At 39.0% G+C, this 21,040-nt stretch overlaps 1 protein-coding gene across 2 annotated transcripts in view; it reads left to right on the top strand.

The window, feature by feature from the left end:
• The window catches only part of LOC125451037 (mothers against decapentaplegic homolog 4), a 100,078-nt gene that overhangs the window by 47,709 nt on the left and 31,329 nt on the right, over positions 1 to 21,040 (top strand). For both annotated transcript variants that reach the window (XM_048527713.2, XM_048527722.2), the window contains exons 6-8: positions 4,351 to 4,470; positions 10,704 to 10,817; positions 14,567 to 14,617. In XM_048527713.2, coding sequence (XP_048383670.1) covers positions 4,351 to 4,470; positions 10,704 to 10,817; positions 14,567 to 14,617 — 285 coding nt within the window. The remainder of the gene's footprint in view (positions 1 to 4,350; positions 4,471 to 10,703; positions 10,818 to 14,566; positions 14,618 to 21,040) is intronic.

Here is a 21,040-nt window from a genome sequence, read left to right as displayed (position 1 = left end):
AGTAGGGAAGAGGAAATAGAATGGATGGTGAGGATACCCAGAGCAAAATATCAAGTGCGGGTGCTCGTGGTAATTGAGGAGTGATCAAGATTCAGAATGGGTGTTATCTGTGAGTTTAAATAGTAGAAAATTTGTCAGCTCTGTTGAAAGCAGGTGTATTTGGATACATGTCTTTTTATGCAGTTTTCAAGATGTTAGTAATGTGAATTATTGAGGCTATAACAGACATCTTTGTGGGGCACCACTGGTCACATTCTGCCAGTTTGACTACCCACCTATTATTACTAGTTTCTGTTGCCTGCCATTCAACCAGTTTTCTAGCCATGTTAGCAATTTACTTTCAATTCCATTTGCTTTTACCTAAGTTAAGTGTCTTATTGGTCCTGGGTGCTTTATGTCACTATAAAATATCTTGTTGATTTTCATGTCCCTGGCAAGTTTCCGTTTATCACCTTTTTTAGTAGCCCTAGTAAACTGCTTTGTGGCCCTTTACTGGTCTTTGTACTTGTCCCATGCGGCAGGATCTGTGCTGTGTTTTTGCATTTTAGTGAGCTCTTTCATTGCTGTCACATCTCTTTTATTATCTGTGGATTTTTCTTTCTGTGAAATGAAGCTTCTTGGGGCTGTAAACTAGTTTAGTAATGTGTTAACCCCTTCTTTAGACATCCCTCCACAGTTCCTCGGTTGTTTTACCCATTCGCGTATTTTCCCAGTTTTCTGTGAACAGTCTGTCTCATCCTGTGAAAAGTTGGCCTTAACTAAATGTAAAACTCTAGTTAGTAGCTGATTCAAGGTTTTCACTTCCAGATGTTACATTGAACTCATCATGTTATGATCTCTCATCAGGCAAGTGTTTCATGTAAAGTACAAAGATGGGGACTGTTGTGCTCAGAGGTAGGACTTGAAATTTCTGGTCAAGTGCACTATTTCATCACAGCAGAGAGTCTTTCTTAAACAAATAGATAATTGCAGATGCTGCAGATATGAAACAAAAACAAATTGTTGGAGAAACTCAGCGGGTGTGGCAGAATCTATAGAGAGAAAACAGTTATTGTTTGAAGTCTAGTGACGTCAATGTCGCCCTTGTCACGACAGGGCCCGGGTGTTAGAATGGGTAAAGGACATTAAACCAGGTGTTCAGGTTCTAAAATTATTAAGTTCAGTATTGAGTCCTGCACAGTGCAGGGTCCCCAGGCAGAAAATGAGATGCTGATCTTCAAACTTGCACTTGAGCCTCAGTGGAATGCTGCAGCAGGCCCAAGGCAGAAATGTTGGCCTGGAAACAGTGTGTTGAACCGGCTGGCAACTGGAAGCTCAAGGTCATCTTTAGGGACAAAAATGTCGGTGTTTTGCAAAGTGGTCCTCAGTTTGGGAGCCTTTCATCTTTTCTCACACTGTCCTCATATCTGGGTTCAAAAGCTATGGTGTGAGAGAGTTGCTTTGACGTGAATGGTTGTCCATGATCATGTTGGATGGTGGAATGGACTTAATGGGAAGAAGCACCTTCTCCTCCTCCTGTCTTCCTAATTGGAGAATATTCCTTCATATTTCTTCTTTATGCCCTGTACTAGATAGATAGGCTTTTGGGGAGACAGGAATTAAGTCACACCACAGGATATCCAAATGCCAGTTGTCACATCTCCAAAATTTATGGTTCAGTCCATTACTTTAATGGTAGATGATGACCTCCTATCCTTTTGGTGGTGGCATTTGGTGACTCATTGTCAAACAAGAATGGTTTCACTCTTGAGGTAGATATCATTGGTTGACAGTTGGAAGACACAAGCATTACTTGTTCTTTATCGATAGAAATCTGACCTTTCTTGAAATCATGCTGCATTTTGAAAAGAACTGTTTCAATATTTGAGAAATTATGAATGAAACTGACCTCTGCAATCCTTGGTAAGCATCGCCACTTCTGATGAATCAGTGACTTTCCCCTTACTGTGAAACATCCGAGTTGGTTGACCATGGGGCTTTGCCCTGAGGAACTCCTGCATTGATGTCCAATGAGCTTCCAATTACCCTATGGTCTGTATGTCTTTGCTTACTATAATCTGCTTATACTGCCTGCAAACAAACCTTTTTGCTGTACTTAGTTATATGTGACTACAATAAATCAAATCAAATCAAATCAACCGCAACTGTTATCCTGTGTGTTAGATCAGAGTGCAGCAAGTCGAGTGTTTTCCCCTGGCTTCCCAATGACTCTACTATTACAAGGATTCTTTGATATGATACTTGGTCAAATGGTGTTTTGACATCAGAGGAGGTCACTATTCTCGATCTGTAGGACTTCAGCTTTTTTTTATTCCTGTGCTTGGGAGAAATCTGCAGTGAGGCCTGGAGATGGGTGACTGACTGAACCCGAACAGAGCACGTTGTTATTTTTCTTAATTGTTTCATGTAGTATAAACAGCACTGGCAAGGCCAATGTTTGAGGCCCATTCCTAGTTGACATTGAAGATCTTGGTGAGCCTCCTGCTTGAACACTGAAGTACACTTGATGTATGTATACCTACAGTCTGCATGTTGTTCTATAATGCTTATTAATGCAGTGTGTAGGGATATGGGGAAAAGTCAGGAAATTAGCTCTAAATAAAGAATGGCCTCCTGTGTTGCAGCCATTCTTTCCTTGGTTTTAAGAGCTACGATGGGCTAACGCATTATGCATTTTGATGGTACACAGTTATTATGCTGTTAATGGATGTAGCAACTCATGGATGCTTTGTTTTGAAGTGTAGCATTGGTTGTGAATCACTTCCATTTAACTTGATGGTGCACACAAGATAGTGTGTTCTCATGGTTTCTGCAAGGATTGTTTAGTGATGTTTTTTAGAAACGCTATCTGACTGCAACAGATTGGTGAGGAACAGCCTATTCAGATTTTTTCTTTTATGTTCTCACCACGTCATACAGGCCTCGTCAGTAGCTATTTCCTTTAGAGCTTGGCCTGTATTTCTGTAATGGGATCATTCTTGATGATTGGCATTGAAGCACCCCGTTTTAAGCCATCGCTACTCTTGGTTTGTCCTATTTGTATTCAACGTGATCTGTTACTGATCCATCAATTGATGGAGCAGTTGGTGATAATACTTTTTTTGCCATCTTTGACTCCGGACCCAATTACAACATGGCATCAGATCACTGCTGGTGATTCCCAGGACCAGTCCCTCCTGACTATCGCTGCTATTTCTGGTATGTCTGATCTGCCAATGGGGTAGGCCATTTCCAGGGATTGTGATTTAGGAGACTGCGATGTTGGCCGAAATGCATAATTCCTTGCTTAGTTTAGCTGACAATTAGGGAGAAAATGATTTCCCTTGAGAAAGATGTGAAATTTTCCAAACACAAATCAATTTCAGTGATATATCCCTATACATCTCTTGATCTGATTTTCAGCAGGATAAAAAAAATCAGGCCTGAACAATTTGGATTATATAAGGGGGTCTGGGTGAGCCTTCAGGTTCAGTTGCATGGAATATGTCCTTTTATATTGCTTCAAATGTCTGCCTTGCATAGAATCATAGAATCTCTACTGTGTGGAAGCAACCCATTCAGCCCATCGAATCCACACTGAGCCTCAGAACAGCAGCTCACCCAGGCCCATTCCTCTACCCTATCTGTGTAACCCTGCATTTCCCATGGTTAATCCAACTAACCTGCACATCCCTGGACGGTGGACGCTATGGGCAATCCAATTAACCTGCACATCTTTGTCCCTGTGCAGGAGTTTCCTCCCGGTGCTCCGGTTCCTCCAGTCCACTGTGCAGACCCTATGCAGACAGTCATCTGAGGCTGGAATCAAATCGGATCCCTTGTGCTGTGAGGCAGCGGTGCTAACCACTGAGCCACTGTGCCATTTTTGTTTATTGTATGGGACAGAGTGCGTTCTGCATTGACATAGATCCCCTGACAACTGAGGTCACCAACCCCTTGGGGCTGACGGAAGGATTTTTTTAAAACTTGATGTAAGATTACAGCTGTGCATAATCTGCAAAATGTATATCATAAAGACGTGTAACTAGTGTTGCAATGGTCCGTCCTGGCTCTTAATTCTACCTTCGGCTTTTGTCTAGCAGTTAAGTGAGTCTGATGATAATACCTGTTGTCTGTGAGTCATGTAAATAATTGTGCGCAGAACTGGCAGGGTTTGGACGGAGAGAAACTATTGGAAAAATGGTAATTTGAGTTGTATCTGATCTGAAATAATCAATTAAGTAGATACAGGACTTGGGCTTCACCTGAAGTTGCATTGCTAATTTTTATCTGTTGTTCTCAGTCAGTGTTTCAGATTTGTTGAGCTAAATCCTTCAGAACGAATTTTGTCTTGCATTTTATTTTTCTCAGGTCAGCCAAGCAACATGTTGCTCGTGAATCACAGTGACGGATTAGTACAGATTGCATCTGGGCCTCAGCAAGCAACACAACAGAATGGCTTTCCAGCACAACCAGCAACCTACCACCACAGTAAGGAAATAGTGTTTAAGTTTTATTTGAGTATCATTATTCTGAGTGTTTATGTACCTCTATTAAGTTGTTGGTCATACATCCCACAATTTATAATTTACTTGATGCTGAATGTTTGTTTGACTGATCCAGTCCAAACTGTGCATATTAGGATGCATTCCACCACATAGGAATCATGTTGACCAGGTTGCAGACCACATGTATTACATGTGTCTGTGTGCATACACGTGCCCTGTTTATAATTTTAGGTTGTTGGTAGTTAACTAGACATTACCACAATTATCAGAGATAATGGGAACTGCAGATGCTGGAGAATTCCAAGATAATAAAATGTGAGGCTGGATGAACACAGCAGGCCAAGCAGCATCTCAGGAGCACAAAAGCTGACGTTTCGGGCCTAGACCCTTCATCAGACGTCAGCTTTTGTGCTCCTGAGATGCTGCTTGGCCTGCTGTGTTCATCCAGCCTCACATTTTATTACCACAATTATTTTCACTGTTGGACCTGTTTATTTATTTAGACTTAATTTCAAAATTTCTTGTTACAAAGATTCACGTATTATTTTAGATTCAAAGCGACTTATTTTAAAAGCAGTACACTTTGAATCCTATTTGTAAATTGAAATGTGTTCATAATTGGGTGCATTAGTGTACAATAGCCATTTGACAATCAGACATAGAATTTAGGAGTGATTTAACTAAATAGAGTGTAGTAAGCGTGTGGGCCTTGCTACCACATTGGATAGGTTGAAGCAGATAGTATTTGCTTGATTAAGAGGAGGCTTGATGTATGAATTAGGGAAAAGAAATACATGCAAGTGAGAAGTAATAAGAGGTGGAATAGAAACATGTCAGCTGAATAACCTGTTTCTATGCTTTTGATTCTGTGTAATAGCTCGTAGCTTGAATTTACCTTTCCAATATTAACAGCTAACCCTAGTACTGTTTAAGTTGCTTTATAACCAAGAAACTTGTATTGTTCTGAATCTTAATAGATAAGCATCAGACTTTTTTGTGTGAATTTCCAGTCATTTTGGTTTGGAACAAGAGAAGTACAGAGACGAAAGAATATTGTGATTTTTGTTAGTAATAAAATATTCAAAGTGTGGAATGGATGTAAAGGAGCGAGCAAAGCTGTTACAAACACTGAGTATATTTGGCTTTTTCTGTACAACAGAGAATGTGGCCCAATTCCATTCATTATGTTGCACCTCCCATTGCATTAAGTTGCAGTTGTGATTTGGGGCATTCTGGAATTTCTTTACACAAGTTGCACCAAATTTGTGATTTTCACAGGAAATGCGACTGGCTGATTCGAAATGCATGGTTACAATGCGCTGCTTCAGTTTGTTTACACTTTGCGACTGAGAAAATTGCACATATTTAACGGCACAGGAAACTTCCAGTAAATGCAGCAAAACAAAACTTCAGAGAAGACAAGTTGGGTGGCCTGATTGTAGAAGTGCAGCACCATGAGGAGGAGCTTTACGGGAAGGAGAAAACCAAATACTATCCCCTAGGTGGCAAATATCAAAATTATGGTGGTCAATTTTTGGAGAAAATGAATGCACTCTTCTCTTTACCCAAGATATATCTGAGAGGAAATAACGGTGGCTCAACCTGCATTCAATCTGTTGTTCTACAAGGATGTAGTTGGAGAAGGGATATGGAGGAAGCAGGGTTCATTCTCGAGATCCTGAGTCTCCTAAAGCTTTTAGCAAGAAGCACCGCTGATGTGTCTGCACATCATACCTGTGTCAGTCGTCCCGTTCAGATTGATTTAGCTTTTAAATCCATGAAAATCACTGTCTCTTTTGTTATTGGTGCTACTTCCACCTTCCTTTAAACTTTACAAATCAGGAATTGGGCCCATTTCCTTTAAGTTTACTTCAAGTTAATCAATATGTACTTGCAGACTGCAACCAGCTCTCACAACGAAAAGTCTCAGCTTTAAGGCACATTTAGCTTGTGGTTACTTTAGCTTTCAGCAACACCTGATTTTCTTCTACCAATTCTGTCAAAGCATTTCACCCAAAGCTCCATGATTTTAACATGATACCTCATTTTTTCCCATCCCCATCCCATCACATCTCACCCAGAACAGGTTTTGCCCCAGTATTAACAGGATGAGCTTCCTTTGCCTCTTCCATTTGGCCTGGAACCATCCTTGTTACACTTCTTACAATCCTTCAGTGTGAATGTACTTGTCCTCCTGGATAATCAATATATGCTGAGATTCCCCCTTCACCTGTTTTTCTCATAGATACCATGGCGGAGTCGAACCTTGTGACCATTGAAGATGATGATGAGGATGATGATTATGGGGAACCCCAGGAAATTATTCATCCAGGTTTTCCAGGGGATGATCCAGATAACGGGCCAAATAGATGGAGATCTTCAACTTGGGTCCCTGAAGAAACCTTGTTTAAAATCGAGGAATGTCACAATGCCATGTTGATCGATGGTTTCCAAAGGATTGAAGAGGGAATTCACGGACTTCGCCAAGACATGAATGAGCACATGGAGAACTTGTGTGGCTCCATTGACTCTCTCCGTACTCCCCTGCAACTGATAGGACAGACCCTTCAGGGCCTTCTCTTACATTTACGGGCTAACCAGATGGAGTCAGGAACTTCACAGGGTGAAGAGACTGTGGAGCCTGGTCCCTCCAACAAATCTTCAGAAATAGAACTTGACCACAGTGAGACAAAATCCTTCAAAAAACAAAAAATTAATTGAACAAAATGAAATGGTATGAGTCACCTAGAGACAATTTTTATCTTCCATCTGTAATAATTTTTTGTTGGAAGAAGGGTTCTTACATGCAGAATGTGACATCACATCTGCAGGGTGAGCTTACAGAAAAAAGGACAAAATGGTTCCCTTTCTTGATTTTTAACAAAAAGTTGTCTTTGTCTTTCTGTATGTTGCTGCACTTGCAAATCCCCTAATACATCCAAAAATTGTTAATTAATTAAAATGTCTGAACGCATTCCGTCATTGTTGCACTGCGAAAGCATCTATCCCACTTTAACTTGCCACAACTTGAAAGTTTGGCTCTGTTGTCTTGACAACAGGAAAATATTTTAAAAGACTCTTAAGTTCTGAAAGTGTATTAACAAGTGTCTATGCAAATAAAATTCATTATTGCAGGACACCGGATATACGTATGAGTAACTCATGTAGAGTAATTGGTTATGCTTGAATGTCTCTGAAAAATTGAAGAACTTTGCACTGCTGATTCAAGACCATGCATCTGGGAGGGGTGGGGGTGGGTGGGGGGAGAGGGGGAAGCAAAGGCAAAGAAAAGGTGGAGTTCAAGACGTGCTTGGATTGCCTGTGCTAGGGATTCCTGACTTCTACATATCAAAACTTTTGTGAGCCAGCATTTTATAATCTTGGATTAAACTAGCCTCATTGGAGGCAGAAGAACTGCTAGAGCTATAATTTGTACAGATCTTAGAAATATCTCCAGAGTATTCAACAAAGAAATTGCTAATTTTGCGCTTATTGTGTTAAAACTTGCATGGCTAATGAGCTGAGAGTATGTTTAGTTTTCTGCAGATTGTTGGGGTAATACACAGCTGCCATGTTCTCGGTAGCCTTTTGCTCCTGGAGCTTTGGATTGACAAGAGCACAGAACAACTGTACATTGCTGTGTTGTGCCTGATCTAAGAGAATGCTAATTGATTGACTGGCATCTTTGTTTAGGTGCTGTAATCTGGTTGCTAAGTATTGACATGGATGATTGATATTGAGATTATTTATTTGGAAAATGCTTAATCCAGACCTGGGACCTTGTTGCTGTGGTCACTTTGACTGCACAGCTAATGTGACTTGGCTGTAGGAATCTCCAGATCTTTACCACCCACACATTCTCCACACCCATTAATTGGAAAACACCCATTTGGGAAGGAAGAAGCACAAGCCGGTCTGTCTTCCACATAGTTTTATCCACAATACCCACAGCACCATAATGGCAGGGCACTTTTCCTACCCCCAGGTCATCCCCTCCTATGTGGAAAGGGGTTCTTAAATATATCCTAATCTTTCTCTAGTTAGTTTCAACTGTTTTTAATCATAACTAGAGCATGCACATACACTTATTCAGTTGATATGAGGGCTGTTATGGCACAGTGATTGCATCCCCAGCTTTGAGCTCGGAGGCCTGATTTCAAGTCCCAGCTGCCACAGAGTAGAAGACAGGTTAATTTAAAAGAATCTCAGTTGACATGGCATTTGCAATAATAGCAACACAGACTTGTATTTTACTAATTTGGAAATTCACCCATTCTCTCCATCTCTTGCCTGATAGGAAATTTTTCTTGCAAGTTCTAACGTTTACTTACGCTTGTACATTTTTGTAACCTGACTGGAGTGTTTTGAAGCAAGATTTGAGTGACACTGTGGCACAGTGGTTAGCACTGCTGCCTCAGCTCCAGGGACCTGGGCTTGATTCACCCTCTGACAAATGTCTGTGTGGAGTTTGCACATTCTCCCTGTGTCTGTGGGTTTCCTCCGGGTGCTCCAGTTTCTTCCCGTAGTCCAAAGATGTGCAGGCTAGGTGGATTGGCCATGCTAAATTGCCCAAAGTGTTCAGGGATGTGTAGATTAAGTGGGTTTGGGGAATGGGTCTGAATGGGATGCTCTGACGGTCATTGTGGACTCGTTGGGCTGAAGAGCCTGTTTCCACACTCTGCGGATTCTTTGAAAAGCTTTGCAGTGTAAACAGTGTATGCAAGTGAGGGAAAATGTAATGTTCAGTTTAATCATGACATCTTATGCTACTTATTACTCAAAGCCTTAGCCATTTGGGCAGATTCCATATGTGGAAATAATTAGTTACTATTTCTTTTTGCTTTTGAGATGTTCACCACTAAAATACTGTTATGGATACTTTTTGAAGAGTTGCAATTCCATCTCAAAATTGGGTCCACAAAATAAAACAATCAAAGTAATTCTTCACTCTATACCTCTTAAAATAGACCGTTACACTTTATAATAAACATTTTTTAAAATGTAAAGTTATTGCGGAGGATTCCATTTTATGAAACAGATTTTACTGCATCTGATGGCATGTTATTTTCTTCCTTTTCAATTTACACTTTTTGTTCTACAAGTTTTGAATGATACTTGTACAAGTATAAAAACAATTCATTAGAAATTTACAGTTTTAAAAGTGTGCGTTTGAAATAGTTGACCTTTAGCCTGATAATTTCCTATACAGTTTGTATACTGACTAAATGCAAAGTGCAGTTACACATCTTTTAGCTCTGGTATTTCTAATATTATTATTAAAATTAAAATAATTTTATTAGTTATATTTGAAAAACAGGTGACAGTAAAAGTTTCTGTTTTGATGGTTTGACATTTTCTGACCACTTATTGTACTGTTGCATTGATTTCAGTGTCCAATAAATTTAGCTAATAACAATCACCTTTTGGTATTTGAATCTTACTGCATGATAAACATTTGGTGTAACAATGTGAAACTGACGTCTTAAATAGACAGTGAAACAAGGTTGAGAAACTTGAATAGTGAGTTATTTCAGTAAATGTTGAAATTGGCCTTTGATAAGCTTTGTTTTAAATTGACTAACTGTATCTGTTGACTTTTAAAACAAAGTTCTCCTCTGACATCTTGTGCATCTGTGGATTCCATGGAGGAAGCTCTTTGAATAGAGGGTTGTCTGTTTGCGTTATTGCGTAACTGTTGATATTTTCGTCCTTAGGAATTTTGCTGAAGGATAACTAGTTTGAACCATTCGGACTAAATGGCCTGATGCTATGAAATGCCATAATAGTAAAAATAATGTCAGTTTGTGACCAGCTTCTGGTTGTCACTTCGGTGTTCTGTTGAAAATGTGCAAAAAGGTTTTTTGAGTTATTGATGTAGGCTTATCGTGATGTGACAGGAGGGGTTGGCAACTTTACATTTGAAAATGCTTATGTTTGTATTTGCTACGAACAGGTAAAGCTGTAATTCAGCTTTTTAGGTCTGTGTTTAGGATTCTTGGTATGTGATTTCAAAAATTGCAAGACATTGATCATTTAAAGTTAGGCTTCTTCAAGCATTTAACTGCTTAGGCATTGTGATAGTACGTTGCTTTTTTCCATTATTTGCAGTTTTGGAGATGAGATTAATTAATTATTTTTATTTGTTAAAGATATCTGATTTACTTGTTATAAAAATTGACATATACAACCATATGTTCCCAATTTGTAACCTAACAGATAGCACTACAACTTGGACTGGAAGCAGAACAGCAGCATTTACCCCTAACATGCCTCACCACCAGAATGGACATCTTCAGCACCACACCCCTATACATCATGCTGGCCACTACTGTAAGTCTTGATGCAGGACTTGTATCACCCAAGCAATTGTGCTTAGTTTTGCATCTCCCTGTAGATGTTACGTGATTGAGAGTTTTTAAAAGAAATTACACTATAATCTATTCAGAATATCATGTAATATCTGTCACCACAGCTTTGAATTTGAGTTCAATTTTATGAACAATGGCTATAAGGAATGATCTATACATAATGTTGGCTTTAATAATGCGCTGAATGCATCTCAATTCTTCATTTCAACTTCTCAAAAACTGTCTTGATCAAATATTTTGGGCTTTTATATCCATTTGTGTTAGTTGTAACATTTCTACTATTAACAAATTCTTTGAATTTGTTACACTTTCTTTTGTCTAAATTTTCAATTTTGCCTTAAACCACTTCATTGCAGTAAGTGTAAAGTTGTGAAAATAATTTAACAATTTCAGAAAGATAATCAATGAGCATAGAGTTGCTTTTGAAATGCCTTCTAGCCTTCACAGATGGTGTTTACGTACAGACGTGATCCAATGAGCACTCCAGATGCTGAAAAATTTCATGTACAAAGGGTGACAAAGTTTACCATTTTGATAGATGGTTATTTCTTTGAAGCTTTAAAGGGGACGGGTAACGTGCACAGCATGAGGCGTATAGATATATATGAGCTATATATATGTATAATCTCTTGCTTTATCCCATAGCCGCAATAAGAATGAGTGTCTTGTGTCAAAACAAGTTGCAGTTTTTTTTTGAGAATTTCCAAGTTTGTATTATGTGCGGGAAACTGACAGAAGGCTGTTCAAACAAATTCCACCTAGGACCAGGTTCACCCCAGATTTTGGAAAAAATCGTTCATAGGTTGTAGCCATCAATGGATAGGCCAATCATATATTACACCAAGGGTAGTTAAGAATCATTTACGTGTTAAGCAGATTCTTAAGAGTCAAATACATATAGGAGGAATTGTGAGTGGTGAGGAGGAAGAGGCTTCAAGGTGATTTAATCGGGTTGAATTAGTGATTAAATTCATGGCAGGTGCCGCAGCGTGTAGATAAAAAATGAAGCTGTCCACTTGAGCAGGTGAAATAGCTTGGCAGAGTGTTACTTAAATTTTGTTAGCTAGAAAATGTTGATGCACAAAGCGATCAGAGTGTCTTTGTACAATGATCATTGAAAGCAAGCAAGGAAAGGTTCAACAAACATTTGAGGAAAGCAAATGATATGCTGACCCTCATTGCAAAGGCATGAGAATACTGGAGCGAGGATGACTTGTTGCAGATATACAGAGCCTAGGTATAACCACACCTGAAGGAGTGTGTAGTATTCAATCGAAGAAAAGATGCACTTCCCATAGAAGATGTCCAGCTTTGGTTCACCGAATTGATGTCTGGGATGGTAGGTTTGTCGCGTGGAGTGTTGACACTACCCATATTCACCGACCTTCAGAAGATTAGGAGAGAACATATTGAAACCTGTATGATTATGACAGGTCTAGACCGATTTGATGTAAGAATGACATCCCTTCTGGCTTGGAAGGTGGGGCTTTGAGAACAAAGGCTTACAGATGCATGATACAAGGTAGACTTGACCAGACAGACAGGCTGAGACGAGAAGTCCACCACATACCAAATTCCTGAATTTATTTTAAAAAGAAATAGATTTCTAGAGGCTGAAGCTGTCATGGGATATTGAGAGAGCAAACAATATGGTGTTTGGGTGGAGATTTGGTGATAACCATCTTCAGTGGTGCAGCAGGCTCTGCAGCCTTCTGTTTTCAATAGCTTCTATCTTCTGTGTTTGTTTTTTACCCAAATGTGAGAAGTATAGTGTGCCACCCAATCTCCTAGGACGATTTATTTTGTTTAACTGATAGGTGGAGTTACACACCCATAATCACTCAAGTATAGACAAAAGCAAATCGGGAGAACAGTTAACAGTTCCTTTTGCACATGGTTTAAAGTTATGTGGCAGGATAAATGGCTGTGCATTCTTCTTTTGTAAGCGCTGCAATTTCAGTTACTGAAAAGTAGTAGTTCAGATTAGATTCACCACAAAATATTGTATAAGAATGTAGACTAGGACTACTTCAGGTCCACTCTCTTCACTGCTAGCTCAAATGTTTTCAAAATATGGCAGTAGGAAGAGGGATAACAATTGATTTTGTCGAGGCGGACCAGGGAATATCCCACTGATTCCAGCTGGTAATTAGCACTAGGCCAGTTTCAAGTGTCGATTGTGATTGCTTCTGACTTTCTCCGTTGTTGAATGATCAGTTGATGGTAACCCCTAATTGGGATTTGGAGGTGTATATTTGAGTGTCAGTACTGTCCCTTGCAATTTACTTATTTTGTTAGGAATGATCATCCATAATGGTGTAAGAAATGGGAGAGGCAGAGGCAATAATGTTTGTCAAATATTTGAGAATGCTCAGCGGGGGAAAAAATTGCACGAAAGATTATGACACTTGCATAGCATGCTCTATTCCTGCATTTGCTTATCGTCCTTTGTTAAATTTCATGCATGTCATATGTTCATGGTATATGCTGAAAAGTTGAGTAAAAGATCAATCAATTACAGCATATAAGAATTTAAATGTGATGGCATGATAGTATGTTTCACTTGCCTACTACTCTACTTTCTGGAATGGCAAAACGTGTTTATTTCAAAGGGAATGGAGTATAAATATAGTGAGGTTTTGTTTAAACTTTACAAGGCGCTAGTGAGGCCACAGCTGGAATATTGTAACCACTTTCAGGCCCCTTATACGAGGAACGATATACAGGCATTGGCTAAGACCAGGTGTGGCGGGACTGTTTGTGAAGAGAGATTGAGTGCGTAGGTTAGGCCTGTAGCCACTGTCATTCAGAAGAGTGAGAAATGATCATATTGAAACACACAAGATGCTTAGAAAACTTGACAGGATTGATGTGGAAGGATTGTTTCACCTTGTGGGTTAGTCTGGACCAGAGTGCATATCTCAGAATTAAGAGATTGCTCACCTAAAACAGAGATTAGGAGAAATTTCTTCTTAAAGTTGTGAGTCTATGGTATTCTTTACTGTTGAGAGCTATTGAGGCTGTGTCGCTAAGTATATTCAAAGATAAGGTAAACATTTTTAATCAGTAAGGGAAGCAAGGATTATAGGGAAAAGGCAGGAAAGTGGAGATGAAGGTTAACAGAATAGCATGGTTTTGTTCAATGTTGGAGCAGACCTGATGGGCTGAATGGTCTATTTCTGATCCTATGTCTTATGGTTTATATCTTGTACAGCTAGCGTGCAATAACTAAATAGAAAATGATTGCATTTCCCATTCTGTGGCAAAACTTGAAAGTTCACTTTTAAGACAAAATTTAAAGAAATTGTGATATTGAATTTGGGGGAAAAAACATCTTCAAATGTTGGAAGAAACAAAGCATGAGAGATATTGCAGCACTGTGCTTTAAGAGGAAACTGGAAAGAAGAATATTTCAGCATCAGCTGAGTGCTGAAGGGCTTGAATTATTTTCCTTATCTGTCTGACCATTCCAGCTTGCTGCTTCTAGTCATTATCATGTGAATTGTATCGCACCCAGTCAGGGTTGCTTTTAAAATGTTTAATTTATTGGTTGGAATTATTTTCATCTGTAGAAATTATGGGAACATCTACAAGTAATGCCAAATGAAGAAGACAACTTATTTAACAGACTTTAACTAGAAATGACTTCTGCTCACTAAGTAAGTTGTATATTTCTGAGGTATAAAATTATGTATAAACTTTTTTCCCTAGGGACAGTGCATAATGAACTTGCCTACCAGCCTCCTATATCCAATCATCCAGGTCAGTAAAAAAATGAAATGTATCAATTGCATAAACGCACTTGTTAATTTTGGGGACTTTACTATATGATTCCCAAGAAGGAGTCAGAAATAATCCTAAATTTATAACACCTTGCATTAAGGCAGTGTTTAAGTTATGTATTTAGCAGTAGTTTTCCATCTGGGGATCTATGCAGAGATGAGCAAGAAAACTTTGCTTTTACTTGATAGGGACAATAGCAATTTGAGCTTGATAATTACACATGTATCAGATTGAAACACTTAAGTTATGTCAGTTTATCCACTCTGAACTCGGTTGTACAAATTCTGAATTTACTCAATATTAATCTTAAAAACTACAATTCAGAGAAATTTAGATTTTTTTCAGATAATGTATTAGGTTGCTGACTAAATTTGTGACGCCATCAGTGGCCCTAATAAAAATAAGCTATTACCAGAAAGCTGTCTTGAGATTTATTGTGAATAAATAGTGTGAGGAAGTTGCATTACCAGGTTAAAACTAAACACAACTTTGATACAAATTAATGTAATGGGCTCCTTTTAATGATGAACAGTTCCCTTGCGCTGGAAAAACAAACCACTGCTTAATAAGAAGTTTTAGGTTTTTAATTTTGCTTTAAGTTAAGGATTTTTTCTATTGTCATGGAATGTAGACATCACTGGTGCTACAACTGACTGCATTGCTTAGGCCATACCAGAGGATATTTCAGAAATAGGCACCTTACAATGTGTCAAGAATAGCATGTATACCAGATTTGATTGGATGGCAGAATTCCTCCCTAAATCAGCTTTCTATTTCTTTTCCCTCCATGATGGATCACATAATCGCTGTTCTTTTTGGAGACAGAGTGATTGCAGTTGTTAATATTTTTAAATGTGTGTTGACTGTTCTTCTCTGTTTAGTTACATTTACTTATCAATATCAATATTAATAACAGTTTTATCTCAGACTCTTTGACTTGGTTTGCTATAAATGAGTACTTCTGAGAATCTGGATGATTGCACAAATGATTGCATGTATAATCTTAAAATGTAACAGAGGGAAAACTTGTCTTTTCAATTGCTTTTCCATAGTTCCATCATATGCATTACCAGATGCACTTAGATATTAAAGTTTAACAAGAGATATGCAGATAGTGCGACAAAAGATCAGATCAGCTATGATCTAGCTGAATAGTGGAGCAGGTTTAGGACAACAAATGGCCTATTCACACTCTGACTTCCTATGTTCCTCTTTCTCAGAATCATATTTGCTACAGGAGACTTACTTTTAGTGCAGAAACCTTTGAACTTGTATTCAATTTACTTGGATATAAGACAAAAACAAGTCAAATGGAAGCAAAAGTAAGCTGTTTGACCTTCTAGCTTAATAAAAACCCAAACAACGGCAGATGCTTTGAATCAGGAACAAAAACAAATTTGCTGGAAAAACCTGGCAGGCCTGTGAAGGACAAAACAGAGTTAACGTTTCGGGTCCGGTGACCCTACCTCAACCTCGGAGTTCTGAGGAAGGGTCACCGGACCGGAACGTTAATTCTGTTTTTTCCCTTCGTAGATGTTGCCAGGCCTGCTAAGCTTTTCCAGCAACTTTGTTTTTGTGACCTTCTAGCCCATCCGATTCTACAGTAAGATTGTGGTCGATCACCGTCCTCCTCTATAATTCTGGTACAATTCCTACATATCTTAGTATCCAAAATATTGTTTGATCTGAGTTTAATATATTCATTGATTGAAACTGTCTGCCCCAAAGAGCTATTGATATTCTAAGCTTCACAACCCTTTTTAATTTTTTGGGATGTGGGTGTTACTGACTAGGTCGTCATTTATCGCCCATCCATAATTGCCCAAAAGAGTTAAGAGACAACCCTATTGTTTTGGGTAAGGAGTCACAAGTAGACCAGACCATGTAAGGATGGAAGATTTCCTTCCCAAAAGGACTTTGGTAAGCCAGATGGAATCTTATAATGGTTGTTAGGCTCACTTTTTGTTCCAGGCTTTAATGCAATTCAGATTTTATAATTTGCTAGGGTGGAATTTGAACCTATGTCCCTGGAACATTAGCCTAGAGTTTTGGATTACAGGTCCATTGATGTTACTACTATCCCACCCACTGCTCCTCCATTTGAGAGAGGAAATCCCTGTTTTCCTCCACCAAAATAGAAAGATATAGATTAAACACTAGCTGGGTTATGGAACAGATCTGCTAAAAATCACAAAGAAATAGTATAGCCATTTATTGTAGCTCACAGCAAATATATATTCTGGCCCAAATTTATGGGCCCTAATCCTAAACTAAGATAGCTAACTTGAATCAGTTTTTCTCTGCACAGATGCTGCCTAACCTGATTATTTTCTGGCACTTTCTGTTTCTCTTCCAAATTTCAAATATTTGCAGTCAAAACTGCTTTGCTGTTGACATAATATATAGCAGACCCAAACGCATTAATATTGGATCAGCAATACATCTCTTAATTTTACGTTTGTTTGTTATTAGATGATGCATTTGGGGATGGCAGCCAAGGCCATGGAAGGCACAATAAATGTGAGTTTGCCAGGTAGTGTGGAGGGATCTTGAACTGCATATTCACAGATCATTCAAGTTAGTAGGAAAAGTGGATAAGGTGGCCAACAGGAAAAATTAGTTTTAATATCTGTCTATATTAGCCAAAACATTTTTTAAAAATTTATGCAAGAACAGTTTAAATGCTTTTTGGGTCCCAGCCAGAATTCCACACAAGGTTGTGGTCATCACATTACAGATAAGATGTGATCTCACTAGAAAAGGAACAGAGTAAATTTGCAAACATGTTGCCAGCAATGAAGAATTTTAACTTGGAGGAATGATTGTATCAGCTGGTTTGTTTATTTTATGGCTGAGGGAAGGTGTAGTTTGAGTCCATAAAATTATAAAAGACTGGTTAGCATAGGTATGAAGTATCAATTTCTTTTAGCAGAGAGGTGAGTAACCAGAGGCACTGATTTAAAATAAAGATTTATGGATGTTAAAGGATCAAAGATGAGTTAAGGAGAAGGGCCGTCTGGGCTAAGGACACTCTGAAAGATTGGTAAAGGTAAAAACCCTTCACAAATTTAAAAAATATATTCATATGCAATTAAAAGTGCCATAATCCTCTGGGATACAAACTGGGAGCTGAAAAGTAAACTGCATGGCGCTTTGTTGTCATGGGCATAATTTCATTCTATGGCATAAGTTTTCATGGTTTCCATAACCCCTCTTCAGGTGTCCAGCACCCACAAATTTTTACTCAAATTTGCTATTGCCAGATTACTACCAGTTAGAAAATCAACATAAAACAATGAGAGTTTTGAAAAAAAATGTATGACTGAGAGAGTGATTTGTGGGGTACTAGCACCAGCTCTTCGTAAATTGTGATCTGTACTGTTGGAATGGTCTGCATTGGAGCCATGTGGGGCAACTATTTTTGAAAAGTAGCATATTTCAGGAAGTAGAGAGGGCTTTAAACTTGAGACTGATGTTAGGGATTAAGCTTTGCTTAATGTAACAAATCAAGGTGCAGAAGCAAGAACAGAAAGTTGTTAAATGAAAAATGCTGGTCAGAGAATGGCAGGAAGGGACAAAGAATTGGAAAAACCATAAGAAATTGATGCAATCTTTAATTTTCCACTGATTTTATCACTGTTTTTTCATAGACCTTTCACTCTGTGTTTATTTATTAAATTTTCCTTTTACACATGACCAATCCATAATAGCTTGAGCCCTGGTTTGACCCACAATAAATTATTTTCGGGAACTACTGCAAATTTACACTTATTAATTCTTCCATGTGGCTACTGCCAATCCAAATGAAGATTAAAGTCACCGTGATTAATGACCTGCCTGTTTTTACATGCCCTCATGATCTCCTGATTTAGTCTCTGTCCAGTAATATAGCTGCTGTTGAGGGTGTACAGATTAGTCCTTCAAGTGTTGCCATCCCTGTATAATTTCCGACCTCCACCCCTATGGATTCTACATCTTCTGATGAAGGTGTAAGATTTTTTCTTGCTATCATATTTATCACATCCTGTATTAATAAAGCTATTCCACCAGCCTTTTCTAAAGAACAGGCAAGAAGTAAAAGCAGGTATTCTTGTTTACTTAGTTTCTTGCTTTGTTCTCATGACCATACACATTAACCTCTCTTTGATGTAAGTTCAGTTGTTTTGATCCAAATACCACATGCATTCAAGTAAAAAGTTACTAATTTCACCTTTCTAAGAAATAATACTCCCCCTTTTGACCCTATTTAGAACAAAGAATAATACAGCACAGGAACAGGACCTTCGACCCACCAAGCCTGTGCCGATCCCCAGCCCTTATTTAGATCTGCTACTTATTGCCCACTTGCAGTTTCTATTCCTCTGTTCATCTCCTGTTTATATGTCTATCAAGATTCGCCAACCTGATTTGCCGATGTGCCTGCATCCACCATTTCCTTTGGTAGTACTTCCCAGGCACCCAACATCCTCTGTGAGAAAACGTTTCCCCTAAATTCTCCTCCCCTCACCTTGAACCTGTGCTTTCTTGTAAATGACTTTTTACACCCTGGGTAAAAGCCTCTTGACTCTATCTGACATTGAATCATAGAATCCCTACAGTGTGGAAATAGGCCATTTGGCTCATCGAATCTACACAAACCCTCCGGGGAGCATCCCACCCAGACCACCACCACAAACACCCATCCCTGTAACACTGCATTTCCTGTGCACCTAACCTACACATCCTTAGACACTATGGCCAATTTATTATGTCCAGTCCTAACCTGCACATACTGTCATAGTTTTCTACACCTCTATCAGGTCTCCCCTCAGCTGCTGTTTTTCAGTGAAAACGATCGGAGTTTAACCAACGTGTCCTCATACCCAAAATCCTCTAGATCAGGTAACCTCCTGGTAAACCTTCTCTGCACCTTCTCCAAAGCATCCACATTCTTCGAATAGAGTGGCGACCAGAACTGCATGCACTATTCCGAATTTGGCCATCTAAAGTTTCATACGGCTGTAACATAACTTGCCAACTTTTATATTTGATGCCCCAGCCAATGAAAGCAATCATGCTTATATGCCATCTTGACTGCTTTATCCACCTGTGTTGCCACTTTCAGGGGCCTGTGGACCTGTATGCCCAGATCCCTTGATGTCAGTGTTCATAAAGATTCTGTGGTTTATTGTATAACTTGCACCTGAATTTGAACTTCCGAAATGCATCACCTTGCTTTGTCCTGTTTAAACTCCATCTGCCATTTCTCTGTCCAAATCTGCAGTTTGTTTCGATCCCACTGTACCCTTGGACAATCCTCCTCACTGTCTGCAACTCTGCCAATTTTCCTGTCATTTGATGTGTATAATTTTTGTTGGTTTATCTCCTGGTTGAAAAGGTGCCAGTTAAAACAAAGTATGCCATAGCTGTCCTGAAATGGTGCCATATCCTTTTGTTTTGTATATCCCCACCCTGTTAATGCCCACCCCCACCCAATAGTTTGAAGCCCTCGTTTATATGATTTCACCAAAAGACTGGCCCCAGCATGGTTCAGCTGAACTATGTGCAACCAGAGCAGCTCCTTTCTACCCCAATAATAGTGCCAGAATTCCATCAACTGATACCCATTACACTCTCAAACTTTTGAGACATACATTTAACTTCTTGAATTTATTTACCCAATGCTAGTTTGCAGCTCACTCTCCCCTTCCCTGAAGTGGCTCAATGTCTGCAACTCTGACTCCAGCTCTTCAACGCTGATCCAAAGTCCCTCAGGCTGCAGTACTTGCTACAAATGGACCACGTGCTGCAGCAACAACATGCAACCAATCCTATCATCACTACTGTGTTGAGCAATTTATAAGTTAAATACTCTAAATTGCTTGGTCTTTACACTTTATTGTAATAATAGTTAGTATAAAAGAAACTCACCAGTGTTAATCTTGTATTTGACCAGCCATTTTTAAGAGAGCAAAAAAGCACTGGAGGTTAAAGACATTCACTTTAAAGATTAAAAATGTTCACTAAAATAACTCCACAATCAGCTGCTTTACCTGCATTTGCATCACACTAAGGTTTGCATTTGACTGGTCTCATTGCAGGTAGATTTCATGAGCTACACCTTTTTTTATCCTCTCTTGTTTAGCTGTCGTACTGGGATGTTTCGTCTTTGGAGTGAACCTTTTCGTTCAAGCACCTTTGTCACCGTTAGCATCAAATCCCCACTGGAACCAAATTTCCAATTCATTTACTTGACCTTTGTTTCACTCAGCTGCAGTTGGCTTCGTGCTCAGTGCACCTTGCTAAAAAAAAAATCCAAAGTGCTTAGAGATGTGGAGAGGATGATCCAGTCAGCCTGCAGAGAGAAATTAACTGAGTAGACAAAAACTTAAGATATGGAACATGTGGGAAAATGAGATATCA

This window comes from Stegostoma tigrinum, chromosome 1 (assembly GCF_030684315.1).
Source record: "Stegostoma tigrinum isolate sSteTig4 chromosome 1, sSteTig4.hap1, whole genome shotgun sequence".
Classification (NCBI taxonomy): domain Eukaryota; kingdom Metazoa; phylum Chordata; class Chondrichthyes; order Orectolobiformes; family Stegostomatidae; genus Stegostoma; species Stegostoma tigrinum.
The sequence above is the reverse complement of the archived record's forward strand: the minus strand, read 5'-3'. Positions and strand labels throughout refer to the sequence as shown.